At 41.3% G+C, this 15,614-nt stretch overlaps 1 protein-coding gene across 1 annotated transcript in view; it reads right to left on the bottom strand.

Moving 5' to 3' along the window:
* Positions 1–15,614, bottom strand: part of ATRN (attractin) — a 122,843-nt gene that overhangs the window by 71,377 nt on the left and 35,852 nt on the right. The window contains exons 12-17 of the mRNA XM_027766461.1: positions 11,710–11,831; positions 9,892–10,030; positions 8,173–8,363; positions 4,434–4,653; positions 2,869–3,054; positions 2,090–2,323 (exon numbers count right to left, since the gene is read on the bottom strand). Of these exons, the coding sequence (XP_027622262.1) occupies positions 2,090–2,323; positions 2,869–3,054; positions 4,434–4,653; positions 8,173–8,363; positions 9,892–10,030; positions 11,710–11,831 (1,092 nt within the window). The remainder of the gene's footprint in view (positions 1–2,089; positions 2,324–2,868; positions 3,055–4,433; positions 4,654–8,172; positions 8,364–9,891; positions 10,031–11,709; positions 11,832–15,614) is intronic.

The raw sequence follows: 15,614 nt of genomic DNA, 5'->3' as shown, positions 1-15,614 counted from the left end.
AATAAAATTTTTTTTAAAAATTTTTTTAAAAAAAAAAAAAAAAAAAAAAAAAAAAAAAAAGAGTGCTTCTGTGTGATTCTGGAAGCCATATGAGAAGGTTCTGGACTTGCAGCCAGGGTCTACATAAACGCATGGGTGCACCCATGGGTGTGGCCATGATCCCGACTGGCTACAGGGCTTGAGGGAGGATTGTGGCATGACAATCCTGTTGAGGATGTCTGCTGGCCTGCCTCTCACAGACTACATTTTTCTTCTTGCCATTACAGGAGAGACCGTTTCCCCTCTCCCTTTCCTTAGACCATTTCTGTTAAAAACAATGACAAAGTCCACACTACTGTATAAATCCTTCTTCTGTTCTTTTGTTATGTATGCTAATCTTTTAAAAAGCTAAGTAAGCTTCTTGTCAGCATTAAAAGTCAAGAATGTTTTTCTTATGAACCTCAGAACCATCTCTGAAATGTAAATGTCAAGGAAAATAGTGCCTCTTGCCTATCGCTTTGGGAATTTAGCATAGGTACACTATGCCAAGCTACAACCTCATGTGTTTGTCATAAAGACATAAGAAGTTTTATTTTTTCTTTGGATAAAGGCAATTAAATAACATAGATGGCCACCCCAATCAACAGCTGAATTCAGGATGAACTATGAAAGAATATATTGCAAATGGTACTGTCAAATCCTCTCATGAGAGCGAGTTATGAAAAAAAATGTACATAATGGATTATATATGCTTGGCTATTTAAAGGGTGAGATTTCTGTCTTTGTAACTTCATTTGTGGATTGCCTATGATGCGCATCACCATTTGTCTTAATACTTACTAAATAATAAAGTTGGTTTTTTTCTTTTCTACATTTGTGAAGAGAAATTTGGGGTTGGTAGGAGATTTAACGTTTAATATTTTCCAACACTTGCCATGATGTAGTTGTTAGTAAAAATCAAACTGTAAAACAAGATATATAATATGCATAATATGTAGCATATTATTTTTTATTTTATAAACTACAGATTGGTATGTTTGGAGGTACCTATAGCAAACTGTTCAAAGTTTTTACCTTTATGAAGAACTGAAGATAAGAGGAAGTCAGTTTTATTTTTTATACATCTGTAACATTTTTCATAAGGAACATTTTATTTTGCAATGAAAAACAAAATAACACACTTGAGGTTCTCAAGATTTTCATTACTTAACATTAAAAATATTTTTCACGTGAAACTATTTCTCTTAAAAAGATTTGTCATGTATTTTTCTAAAAACAAATCCATATATTGGGGCCAGCTTGTGGCATGGTGGTTAAGGAAGGGCCCACGTGGCCAACCACACACAGTTCAAGTCCTGGACCTTGTGGCTTGAAAATCATCCTGGTGCATGTGCAAGGATGCCTAAAAATCTGAGAGGAGAATGGACTGCAGCATGGCCGTCCACCCTGGGGAGTGAATTCTCTTTTTTTTCTTTCCCTCTCTCTGGCGAGTTCACTCGTCCTATGTGAAAACCAAAAAACAAACAAATGAAAAGGGACCAGCAGATGGTATGATGGTTATGTCGTTGGACTCCACAGAGTTGGACATGGTTCAAGTCCTGGACCTGGTGTCTTAAAATTGACACCCAGTATATATGCCCAAAGTCCTGAGAAGAGAATGGATTGCAGCATGGTTATTCACCCAGGGGGTGATTTCTCACTTTCTATCCCTGACTTTCTCTCTTTCTCTGGAGAGCACACACACCCTGTAGCAAAAATATCTTTAAAAAAAAGGGGGGGGATTGGCAGACGGTATAATAGTTATGTTGCTGGACTCCCATGTAATTGAGCATGGTTTGATTCCCAGACCCAGTGGCTTAAAACACCTACCAGGTGTATGTGCATGTGTGCCCAGAATCCCAAGAGGAGAATAGAGGAGAATGGAATGCAGCATGGTCATCCACCCTGGGGGGTGATTTCTTGTGTTCTCTCTGTCTTTCCAGCAAGTGCATATACCCTACAGTAAAAATCTCTCTCAAAAAAAATTCCATATAAACAATATAACTTTCAAGGTTTTATTTTCCATAAATAGATAGTGAAACCCTTGAATTTGAAAACACAGGCCTCTTACCTGGACATTGTATGAAAGACCAGTTGTATCTGCTGTCTTCTAGACACATACTGGAATTGAGAAGGGGCTGCGGATAGGAATTTCCTGTGGGGGGCTGTGAAGGCATCTTCACCGGTCCTTTATAGGAGCCTTCGATGCACTTCCCTTTGCCAGTATTGCTGGGATCAGTACACCAACCACAGCCTGGTTGCTCTAAGCAGTGACTACAGGTACAGCAGCCTGAACAATTTTCAGCTACCAAAAAAAAAAAAAAACAAAAAACAAATTGCAATTCATTATCACAAGTAGACTTGAATTCACTGTATTTAGATTAGCTTTTCTTTAACAGACTACTGAATTTCTCTGAGTCAAAATTAGTATTCTATCGTGATCATTCAAGTGAGATAATGAAAAGAACCCAATTATTTTGTCCAACACAGAGTAGAGACCTTTCACTTCTTCTCTCAACCTCAGGGTTTTGGAAGCGACCTTAGAGGTCATATAGAAAGCACTTAACTTTATGAATTAGAAGATTAAGATGTGGAAATATTACATGGATTGAATAATATAACACTGATCTTGGCAACATTTTTCTCCATTCTGTGATCTATCCTATATATATCTACTTTTACATTTTTATTCTATATGAAGGTTCTCATTATGCAAGACTGCTTTAATGGCAGCCTTTGGTCAGGCTGGGGCAGAAGGACAAAGCTGTCTCATCCCTAATATGTTCAAAGGCCAAGAGCACTTCCCTATGGCAAGCCACTTGCAAGTCTCGAGCTCATCTTCTCACTTACGGGGGCAGCTGCTCATTGTATACCACTCCATACATTGTCCAAAAGGGAAGGAGGCCACGTAGGCATTGGAGTCCACACACTGCTTCATATTGCTGCACCACATGCACTCGGAGCTGCCACTTGTGCACTCCCCACACGCTGTCCTCAAGGCACATGGCATCCGGCATTGCTTGGCGCTGTGGTTTGCTGAGGATCAAATTCAAGAAAGATATTTAGCATTCCTATATTGTCAGCTAAGATCAAAGGCTTTTTGAACCAAGTGGTAGTGCAAGAGTAATGCAACTGGACCCACAAGGAAAAGTCCTGAGTTCACATCCTGGGACCTTCCTGAGCACACAGGGGCATGATCCAGGCTGGCTAAGATTGGGGGAGGATTGTAGCGTAAAGGCACTGTTGGAGTGCCTGTCTCTCTGTTTCGGTCTTTCTCATGGAAGAAATAAATAAATAAACTTAAACAAAAAATGACTTTTCAGAGATGAGTCGTGATCCATTAGTATGTTATAAAATCAATTCAGGGGCTATAATAAATAAAGGAAAAAAGAGGAAACATTAGAGTCATCATGTACTTTTGGTCATGTGTATTTATATAGTTAAGGGGAAAAATTGATTTTCTTTTCAAATATTAAAAATAAGGATGAGGAAACAGGTGAGTCATTCCACAAAAGTAGGGTTCTAACTCCTTTATATGATAAAGGACCCAGGATAAACTTCGGAGGTTTTACAATTCACCTGAATATCTGAAATCTTATGTTTATCATTTTGAGGGGACAAAGGACCACTGTGTTCATTAAATTCACCAAAGCATTCAGGTTTCAAAATGGCTGACAAGCCTTCCTACTAAAGTTCAGAAACCATGTTTTAAAGTGACTTCTGCGATGTTATGAATTATCTTTTATATCTCTGTATTCCTCAGACAAATTATAGTAGCTTAGTAAAAATGAACACGATGGACATGGAGTCCAGATGCCCAAAACAATCCACAATTTCACCTACTGCTTCTAAGTCCCTCTCAAGAGCAGGAGGCTTGTCCTGGACTTGTCTGGGTGCTGAAGAGGCTGCCCCTGGGCCTGCCACTACACAGCATTTGTTTGTTCAGCTGTCTCCCAAGCAGCTCTGGTGAGCTTCTGTCAAAGAGCTGTTCTCCTAATTTTTCTCCTTTCTTTCTTTCTGAATACTGTTCCCGTGTTGCCTTGCTTATTTTTCTAATCTTTTCTTTGTTTTTATTTTTTTTGTGTGTTCCTTCTCTGCCAACACCAAGTAATTTCTCCTTTAGAGTGATTCTCAACACTTTCTGTGGCCAATAAAACAATCAATCTCATTGTTAATTAGAATATTGGGTTCTTCCAACAGTGTTATTTTCGGTTTTGCTATGGCTGGAACTATTTAGAAAAATACATTCTTTCCTTTTGCTTTTAAAATTCTGGGCTATACACTGCTTTGTATGCTTGAAATCAGTACCCCACCTGTTTTCATGAATATTTCATGTGTCTCAATGCTTAACCTCACTTCCCACAGCTTCTCTCTTGATTACCTTCCAAGAGTATCTAATTCACTCATGTACTCACCAGGCCTTTCACAGACGCTACCATTGAGTGGGTTGATGCAGGTTGCAGCCTTCAGTCCCCGAATACTGGGTTCTGACAAGATTCCACAGAATCCAGCATCACTGGGCTCCGAGGGCATCCACTGTAGTAAACTATTTGTAAACGGGGACATATCTTCCCAGCACCAGTAGGATACATTGATCTTCCGAAGGCCAACCCATGGGGTTAAGGTGAGCTTGGGCTATGGGGAAAACAGATACAACTATAAATACAACCCATGTCTTGACAAAAACAGGTTTCTAAATTTAAAAACCTACTAAATTAGTATTTATTCCATAGATACAGGAAAATCTCCCTATCCCCTGACTCAGGCATGGCAGGTGAAGATAGATCATCACTATTACAAAATATGGCCCTTTTACAAAGGATGAAAATACAGTTCAAAGAAGATAATACATCAACATTTTTTACAGATTAACAACCAAACAATAACCAAGTTCTGACATTTCTATGACCTACAATAAACACTATGAAGAGAGGGCCACTCCAAACGTGGTTTAAATGCCCATTCATGGGACCAGCAGTTAGTGTAATGGCTATGTCACTGGACTCCCATGTAGTTGACCGCGGTTTGTGTCCCGGACACAGTGGCTTAAAACTCACACTGGGCGCGTGTGCATGCGTGCCCAAGATCCCAAGAGGAGAACAGAGGAGAAGGGGTTGCAGCATGGCCATCCTCCCTGGGGGGGTCATTTCTCGCTTTCTGTCTCTCTGTCTCTCTCTGTCTGTCTGGCGAGCACACACACCCTATAGCAAAAACCTCTCTCTCAAAACAAAACAAAACAAAACAAAAAGCCCATTCATACATGAAATCATCTAATACTTATGCAATATTGGTTATATGCCTATCCTCAGATTATTGACTAAGTATGTGTTGGGGCCCTGACGAGTTGAAGATTCCTACCATTAGCTATGGGGTACTGCTTGGTACTAAAATTCCTGTCTTACTGATAAATATTTAACAAGAACTGTATTATTTAAGGTGTACAACATGCTGTTTCGATATATGTACACAATGTGCAATGATTATCACAGTGAAGCTCATTAGCATATCTATCACTTACCTACCACACATACATACATACTATTGTATGTAACATTTAAAATCTATCCTCTTAGCACATTTCAAGTATAGAGTACAGTAGTATTGGTTATAATCACTAAGCTATACATTACAGCCTCAGAACTTATTAATCCTTCATAAATATGGTGACAACATCTCCACTTTCCCCACCTCACTCATTTTGTGTGTATATGTGTTTAACCCAGAAACAAAAGATATTCCTAATTTTGGCAGTTATAAAACAACATGTATGATATACTTCCATTTTGGAGAAGAAAAAAATGCATGCCTATTAAGAGATTTAAAAGAAATATCACTTCATTAAAAATTAGTTATTTTTAATTATAATAATAAATGATATTTATTATATTTTCTTAGCTGTCAGTGTTTTCTTAATTTATTTTCAAATACATATTTATCACTATGGAAAGAAAGATAATTAAAGTGAATACTCTTTAAAAGTCCTGCAATAATTTCTTTGCCTTCATGATAAAATTCAAAGCCATTAGCATTACAGATAAGGCCTCTCAGAATTTAGCCATGGTCCCTTCTCCAGGCCTAGCTATAGCAATTCAATTCCATCCAGGATGTAGCCAGCCAAATCAACAGGAGCCTCTGTACCTTGTAATTCACTCCTCCTCACCTGTTACCTCTTCCCAGCACTTGGGCAGCCAACCTCTGCCCTAATGGCTAGGTTGGGTTCCCTTTCCTGTTTTTCCATATAAGACTAGGCTACATCTAGACTCGTGGCTGTTACAGTTCCCAAAGCACTTTATAGTTTAGTTTGTCTCTCCTCTGTCAGCTTATCACAAGACTGTGAATTTCTCTTTTACAAAGGTAGCCACTGCAGATCAGACTGGCCAGAACATTTTGGAGTCAGAAAATGTGAGGAAGAGAGAAAAGGGCACAGAGGTCTATCTGTGGCCAGTTGGGATGGTTGAACCCTCCTAACCAGGTAGTCTTCCAAAGATGTGGACTTGAGAATCACTAGCAGAGCCCCCCGGTAACAGACAAAGCTGTGAGCTATCCATTTTCTGAGAGTCAATACAGATAAGCTCAGTTGACAGCCAAAGACAAAATGTTGGGAGAGCCAGGCCCACAGCTGGGAGTGAGGAGAAAAGGAACAAACAATATGAGCAGTCTCTGGTGGATATGAAATCTGAAGAAACTATCAAAATAGTGAACTCTAGGGACCAGCAGGTGGCATGGTGGTTGAGGTGCTGGACACTCCCATATGGCTGACCACAGTTCAAATCCCAGACCTGGCGGCTTGCTTTCTCACTTTCCTCTCTCTCCATGTGTCTCTCTCTCTCTAGTTCTCTAGTCGAATTAAAATAAATGAATGAATAAATAAAATTAAATTTAAAAAATAATTCTTAAAAAAAAAAATAGCGAACTCTAAATACGGCCACAGTCTCCCCCGAGGTAAACACACTAAGAATGTATTGACAATGTGTGAGCATCAATGCCACACAAAGTTGTACTGGAAAAAAGGATTAAGCGGAGAAAAGTAAAAAACAGGGTACTTCCTCCTGTTCTCAGAATGGCTCTTTAGGTGGGGACCAGGCCACATGTGGCCAGAAACCAGAGCACACTTCCCAAAGCTTCAATGAAGACAGCTACACCCAAGGAAGTGCTAGTCTCCCTTCCTCACTGCTTAAAGAAAACTTTTCCACCAAATTTCTCTTTTCACAGCCAATACTGCTAATAATGCTTTGTTATAGGAGATTCTATTTAATTGAGGGTAGGATCACGGTTCTAGGACTTTGACTTAACAAAATGTAACTGTGGAATATCAACTACAAGACACCTCAGAGCACTGGATGGATAGGAAGAGAAAGCTGTGCCTTTCTCAGCTCAGAAACTTGACAGAAAGGTGTTCTCTTCTTCTGGGCTACTCTAAGAGACTCAAAACAGATGTACTTATCATGGTAGTGACCACATTATGCACTTAATAATACCTTAAATATAAGGGACTCAGGGACCAGCAATTAGTGTAATGGCTATGTTGCTGGACTCCCATGTAGTCGACCACGGTTCAAGTCCCAGACCCGGTGGCTTAAACTCATGCTGGGTGCACGTGCATGTGTGCCCAAGATCCTGAGAGGAGAATGGAGGAGAAGGGATTGCAGCATGGCCATCCCCCCAGGGGGTAATTTCTCACTTTCTGTCTCTCTGTCTCTCTCTGTCTTTCCAGCGAGCGCACGTGCCGTATAGCAAAAAAAAAAAAAATATATATATATATATATAGGACTTAGGTGGTTTAATCCAACTTGGCTAACCACCAATGACCTTTCTCTTCCCCTATCCAGGTACACAGGTATAAAATCATCTGTTGACGTTACCAGAGCATGTGCACATATATCATATTGCTATTCATCCCATATGTAATTACTCATAAGTCTTATTTATTCAATAGATATGGCTAACAAGAATATACAAAGCATCAAGAATTTTAAGAAAAGAAAAAAAGGCATGCAAGGACAAGATTCCGTCACATAATGCCACACTCTGCCAGGTCACGAGTACTAGCATTCTTCCTCTTGCCAAGTACCTCACACACCTCTGCAGCCTTCCATCCCAACCGCAGTCAGAAAGATGGATACTAGAAACTATGTTCTGAGGATCTTAACTCACCATGCTCTGTGATGACTGCATTATTCGCAGTTGCTTAAGGACAAATTCTACCTTTTTTTGCGTTGTAAGAGAAGCCAAAAAGGCATTGTGGTTCCTACAGGATAATTTAGCATTGTCATAATTCTCCTTGGCAGTAGTAATTTTCAAACATGAGTTTCCAACCAAATGCCAGCCAGTGCCACAGATATTTTCTATTATAAAGGGAAGAGAGGAAAAAAAACAATTTTAGAATCACACAGAACTACCTAATTACTAGTTCAAATTACTGAACACTTAAGCTCTGTGATTTGAATTCCAGGTACTTCATTAGGATGTGGTGAGGGGTCACGCATATTACTAAGGAACAAATATCGAATACAAGAATTGAAAAATGCTTGTTGTTCATATTTCCTAGACCTCACGAAACATATTCTGAGGTCACCTCACTTATGTGTAAGAGAAATCACTCTTTGGTGCCAACGGTAGACTGAAGAACACTTAGACTAAAATCCTGAGTGAAGAGCAGACAAATGAATATACACATTGGATGGGGGGGGGGTAGAAAGCTGCAAGAATAAAAATAAGTCAGAGAATGAAAATATCTATAGTCTCCAAAAGCCACACTGTATTCATATCATCAGGTAAAGGTATAATTAAGTGCATAAAAGCATCCCATAAATGAAATGGGAGAATCCTTTGTGGGAAAAACCAAAGTGATAAAGCTGTGGACCAGAAGGTAAACTCGTAATCTGCTGCTTGTGATCACCTGAACCCACAGATAACTTCACCACAACAGAAGTGCCCTGGAAACACCATCACCAGTGTACACTCACAGTAACAGTCACTTTGACACGTGAAAGGTGCCATGAGAAAGATTTCTTTAAAGAGTCGACAAAGACCAGCTCCTCCAAGTGTGGCACTGGTGACTACGTCAAGTGCAGACCCTAGGGACCCACTCTAGACCTGAACGAGAATATGCTTGTTAGCAGATCCCCAGGTGTTCTGTTGTGCATGAAAGTCCGAGACACACGGAGATTAAAGCACAGGAAGCCTATTCTGCAAATGGAATCAAGTATGTCCAGAGGCCGCTCTAAAGAGGCCAGGTCCAGCCCAGCTGCCCTGCTCATGCGTCAGATGTTGTACAGAGCCAGGGAAGTCCCTCCACTTGGACATTCTTATTAAGCAAGTGTATCACAGGGGGTCAGTCACGCCTGGTTGGCCTCAGGCCCCAAACAACCTTCCCAACCTTCAGAAGTACCATAAAATGAGGTCTTTGGGGCTGGAGATCACTCCAGGAGGTATCTCTCCTCTCCTCCTCAGAGGTGCTGACAACCCAGTCCCAGAGGTCAATAAGTACTCTTAATAAGAGCCCAGCAGACTGGCTGCTGAGATGGCTGTACTCCAGTCCCAGGTTATCACAGCAGGGTGGGGAGGGGACAGTGGAGCAGGCTTCACGATACTGAGCAGAGCTGTAGTTGGATTCTCCAGAGCAGCTGACGATACTTCACTTTATTACAAAGGCAGTAGGAACAGATACTGTATTGTATACACCACACACACACACACACACACACACACACACACACACGATATAATGGTATGGGGTATGAAGGACAGAATTAGCTTCTCCCCTCTGCTGGTTCAACCTGCACTACACACTGCTAGGGCAGGAGGATTAAGTTCTGGACCCCCCCCCACACACACACACACACACACACCACGCTGGCCCCAAAGGCCTACCAGGCAGAGCAATGCACTCCTGATTCCGTGGCTCCCACTGGCAGTTCTGGTCCAGGGCACAGCTCCTGCAGCTGGTCTTCTTGTTACAATAGTACATGGGGTTATCTTTGGGGCAATTCTCATACCTGGAAATGGAGATCTAGAACAGAGTGGACAAAAACATTCACAGAGAGAATTCAAAGTAAAAACCAATAGGATATGAAAAACAAAATCTCACTGAGAGAGCAAACTGCAAATAGATAAACAAGATGCAGATGGAGGGAATGTTCTGTAATGTAAAATGTTCTGCTCAAGAACATGTCTTCCTCCTTTTTCACTTGCAGAGGTTACCGTGATTAGTTCTTTCTATATTTTTTTAGAGGTGCACTTGTCTTAGGGTACCTGCGCTCGCCAGAGACAGAAGGACAGAGAGAGTTGAGAGGGAAAGTGAAAAATTCCTCCCGGGAGGGGATGGCAACATTGCAATCCCTTCTCCTTCATACTCCTTTTGGGATCTTGGGCACACACACACACACACACACGTGCCTAGCGTGATTTTCAAGCCAAGAGGTCTGGGACTTAAACCACGGTTAGCCATGTGGGAGTCTAGTGACGTAAGCACTATGCCTTCTGCTAGTCCCAAAAACATGTCTCTACTTGGCAAGGAAGCAGTCCACTCTTAAACACTGAACCAACCTCTGCACTTATAAAATGGAAATGTTGAATGTGCTGCTTTTCAAATGTTCCATGAACAAGTTTTTACACACACACACACACACACACAGATACACACACACACACACACACACACAATTTTAAGGTTTTTGCCAGAGTGGATGCACTTGCTGGAGAGAAACAGAGAGAGAAAGAGAGAAATCACCTCCCCTGGGGGTAGGGTTGGGGTGGGGAAGATGATCAGGCTGTAATCCCTTCTCCTCCATTGTCCTCTCGGGATTTTGGGCATGCACGCACACGCGCCCAGTGTGATTTTCAAATTACCAGGTCTGGGACTTGTACTACAGTTGGCGATGTGAGAGTCCAACACCTTAACTACCATGCCACCTGCTGGTCCCAGCAAGTTTTATATTTTATGAACTGCATTAGACTGTCAAAAATGTCTTTTAAACTGTCAAAACCCACAAAGGCTGTGTTATCTTACTTGTCTTTTATTATAACCTAAATTAGGAAAAATACCATATATGGTGAGTGCTACAGTTACGCTAAGTCAAGAATAACATAAGGGGGCTGGCAGGTGGTGTGGCGGTTAAGGTGCTGGATTCTCACATGGCAAACCACAGTTCAAGTCTTGGATCTGGTGGCTTGCTTTCTCACTTTTCCTCTCTGTCTCTCTCTGGCCAAATTAAATAGTAATAATAATAATAATAAATTAAAATAATTCTTAAAAAAAAAAAGAAAAAGAACAACATAAGATGAAGAGACTTTGCAATCTCTGATTTCCACACTTTGCTATGTGTCACTACACAACCTGACTCGCTCAGTCTCAATCCCTAACTTGCTCCTCAAACCTTGCACAGGCAGAGAGAGCTCATCATTACAAATCTCAAACCAAGTACTTAGCCACAGCCATGCCCAGGGACAACAGTCCTCAGATAAGAGCCCTACCTTCTTCTAAATTACCAAACATGAGTCCCTGTGGCTAGTGGGACCGCAGAATAAGGATATAGAGAGCATCCCATCCTAAGAGAAAATGTGAACAATGAAAAAATCCAAATCTACCTTCTGTTATTTTTTAAATTTATATCGTATACATTATAACCTACAGTTAAGCCCACTTAGAATTTTTCCATCCTCTCAAATCCTTGAGAAACAGCCCCTGACCTGGCCCTCCGTGCAGCTGTGGTTCATAGGAACACAATGGTCATTGCACCAGTGGCAGTCATTGGTGTTGGCTGTGCAGCTGTAACAATCCGTGTGCTGGTCACATCTGTCATGGTCAAGGGCTATGAAGAGAAGAAAAACTTATCAATTGTGACAATCTCAATTTAGCACCATCTGAGATTGAAGTAAAAAGGAAAAAAAAAACATGTTAACAATGGGAAGCAAAATGAAGAGTGAAATTGGCAAGAAAATATATTGGAATGTTCAGGTTAAAAATAGGATTTAGAAACAGACAATCTGAAGGAACACTGTTTTAAGAAAAAAAAGTACAAAGAAAGTGAAAAACAAAGATAGATTCACTTAACCACAATTATAAAATATAATGAAAATAAAATCTGGTTCCTTGAATACTTTTCTTCTGAAGGTGGGGGAAAAAACCCACCAGCAATAGAACGAACACTAGAAGTTGCTCAGGAACCAAACAAAGTAAAGGAGACCAAGCTGTTCTAGTTATAAACACAACCTAGTCTGGGCAAAGGAAATAGGCAGCACCATAGAATTCCACAGACAGCACTAAACTGAACTGCATTTTGCACACATATATAAGTAATTTAAGAGTGGAGTGCCAGGGGCCAGTAGATGGCATAGTAGTTATGTCACTGGACTCCCATATGACCAACCGCAGTTCAAGTCCTGGACCCAGTGGCTTGAAAATCAAGCTGGGCATGTGTATGTGTGTGCTCAAGATCCTGGGAGGAGAATGAAGAAGGGACTGCAGAACAGCCATCGCCCTCGGGGGTGATTTCTCACTTTCCCTCTCACTGTCTCTGGTTTTCTCTCCAGCGAGTACACACACCCTAAGGCAAAAACCTCTTAAAAAAAAAAAAAAAGAGTGCAGGGCCAGTGGCACAGTGGTTAAGACAGCTGGATCCCACATGGCTAATTGTGTGGTTCGAGTACCAGACTCGGTGGCTTGAAAAGTACATTGGGGTAGGACCAGCAGGTAGCAGGGTGACTGAGGTGCTGGATTACCACATGGCTAACTGCGGTTCGAGTCCTGGACTTGGAGGTTTGCTTCATATCTCTCTCTCTCTCAGATGAGTGCATGTGTTCTGTAGCATATTTTAAAAATAACAATAATGATAAATAAAATGAATAATTCTTTAAAAAAAGAAAGAAAGGGACCAGCAGTTAGCGTAATGGCTATGTTGCTGGACTCCCATGTAGCCGACCGTGGTTCGCATCCCGGACCCAGTGGCTTAAACTCACACCGGGCGCGTGTGCGTGCGTGCCCAAGATCCCAAGAGGAGAATGGAGGAGAAGGGATTACAGCGTGGCCATCCCCCCTGGGGGGTGATTTCTTACTTTCTGTCTCTGTCTCTCTCTTTCTGGTGAGCACACGCGCCCTATAGCAAAATCCTCTCAAAAAAAAAAAACAAACAAAGAAAAAAAGAAAGAAAAATATTTTGGGCATATGTGTGTGAGTGCCCCAAATCCCAAGAGAAGAATGGAGGAGAAGGGATTACAGCGTGGCCATCCCCCCTGGGGGGGGATTTCTTACTTTCTGTCTCTGTCTCTCTCTTTCTGGTGAGCACACGCGCCCTATAGCAAAATCCTCTCAAAAAAAAAAAACAAACAAAGAAAAAAAGAAAGAAAAATATTTTGGGCATATGTGTGTGAATGCCCCAAATCCCAAGAGAAGAATGGAGGAGAAGGGATTACAGCGTGGCCATCCCCCCTGGGGGGGGATTTCTTACTTTCTGTCTCTGTCTCTCTCTTTCTGGTGAGCACACGCGCCCTATAGCAAAATCCTCTCAAAAAAAAAAAACAAACAAAGAAAAAAAGAAAGAAAAATATTTTGGGCATATGTGTGTGAATGCCCCAAATCCCAAGAGAAGAATGGAGGAGAAGGGATTACAGCGTGGCCATCCCCCCTGGGGGGGGATTTCTTACTTTCTGTCTCTGTCTCTCTCTTTCTGGTGAGCACACGCGCCCTATAGCAAAATCCTCTCAAAAAAAAAAAACAAACAAAGAAAAAAAGAAAGAAAAATATTTTGGGCATATGTGTGTGAATGCCCCAAATCCCAAGAGAAGAATGGAGGAGAAGGGATTACAGCGTGGCCATCCCCCCTGGGGGGGGATTTCTTACTTTCTGTCTCTGTCTCTCTCTTTCTGGTGAGCACACGCGCCCTATAGCAAAATCCTCTCAAAAAAAAAAAACAAACAAAGAAAAAAAGAAAGAAAAATATTTTGGGCATATGTGTGTGAATGCCCCAAATCCCAAGAGAAGAATGGAGGAGAAGGGATTACAGCGTGGCCATCCCCCCTGGGGGGGGATTTCTTACTTTCTGTCTCTGTCTCTCTCTTTCTGGTGAGCACACGCGCCCTATAGCAAAATCCTCTCAAAAAAAAAAAACAAACAAAGAAAAAAAGAAAGAAAAATATTTTGGGCATATGTGTGTGAATGCCCCAAATCCCAAGAGAAGAATGAAGAAGGGACTGTGGTATGGCCAGGCCCTGGGATGTATTTTCTCACTGCCCCTTCATCCTCATCTCTCTCTGGGGAGTGCAAACACCCTACAGCAAAAATTTTAAAAAGAAGAAGAGTACAAGTTTGAGAACTTCTGGGTGACTACAGACCTGATATATCTCCTACTGACCCTAGAAATGAGAAGATACACAAGCATGTTGCCTCATCTGTTGAACCATCTCATGGACATAGCACACGGGGGACTTCACAAACAGCAAAAAGCAGGGCCCGCACTCACAAAGACCCCAGTAGTCTGCTCTTTCAGTTGCTCTGCCTCCCAAGGACTGGGCCCACACAGAAAGTAGAATGAAACAGGGAGCTGACATCTAAGATGAGATGACAACAAATGGGTTCACACTGAAGGACTTAAGGCAATTCAGTATTATTTCTATAAACTTACACATTCAATTTTAACTTTTTAAATGTAAATAAAAATAACTATGTTGCTGATTTTGTCCTTCTTAAGAGGACTAATTTTACCATGTTCTTGGTCATCTCGGTTTTCCAGTACCCTTATCAGTCCACAAATGACCCTGGAGGTTACCTACAGGCTTTACTGGGGATGTCTGTTCCTGAATGGCTTAATTTAGAGCATCCCAGAAAGTGAAAGCTGCTGCTATCCACCATGACTCTCATGGTAACTACAACATAGACTCTACTAGTTAAGAAATTCAGTAGACATATTTGAAATTAACTGATACAAATAAGTATCAATTAAGTGATTGTTTTGCAAAGATATCCTTCTTATTCTTAAAGGATGTTTTTCTTACATTATTTTATCATAGTATACTGTGCTCTCTGTCAGAGTAAAAGTCAAAAAGCTAAATAAAAAAGTGGAAAAAAAAGCCCAGCTTGGATATCATGAGGGACGGTTTCAAGAAGCAGGGATCACTGTTCATCCTCAGCAACTATCTGTCTTAGCAAGACACTGCTGTCTCGAGCTAAAGGAGCTGACAAAGGATACTTCACATGAAGTGCAGTGACTCTACCACCATTCACCCTAACAGTTCACTCCAACATGGCTTCCCAGGGTTGATCCTCTCATCCTCACTGTTAGACTTGTGTAATCCAATATAGTGAACACTAGCCACATGTGGTTTTTAATTCAAATGAAACAAAATAAACATTTCAGTTCCTCAGTCACACTTAGCACATTCCAAGTGTTTGATAGTCCCACTGGCTAGCAGCTACCTATTTTGAGACAGTGAAGATCTAGAACATTTCCACTACAAAGTAAAGGTTTAATGGATTGCACTGCTTCAGACCAACAGTAGCCAGGCTCTAGGGCCGGTATGCAAAGCCCGTGTAATGCCAAGAAGGTTTCGTTATCAGCAGACAGCTTTGAGGAGCCATGTGGCACGTTCTCATTCATGTT

This window comes from Tupaia chinensis, unplaced genomic scaffold (assembly GCF_000334495.1).
Source record: "Tupaia chinensis unplaced genomic scaffold, TupChi_1.0 Scaffold143574_1, whole genome shotgun sequence".
NCBI classification, from domain to species: Eukaryota; Metazoa; Chordata; class Mammalia; order Scandentia; family Tupaiidae; genus Tupaia; species Tupaia belangeri.
This window is presented reverse-complemented; position numbering and strand designations above follow the sequence as displayed.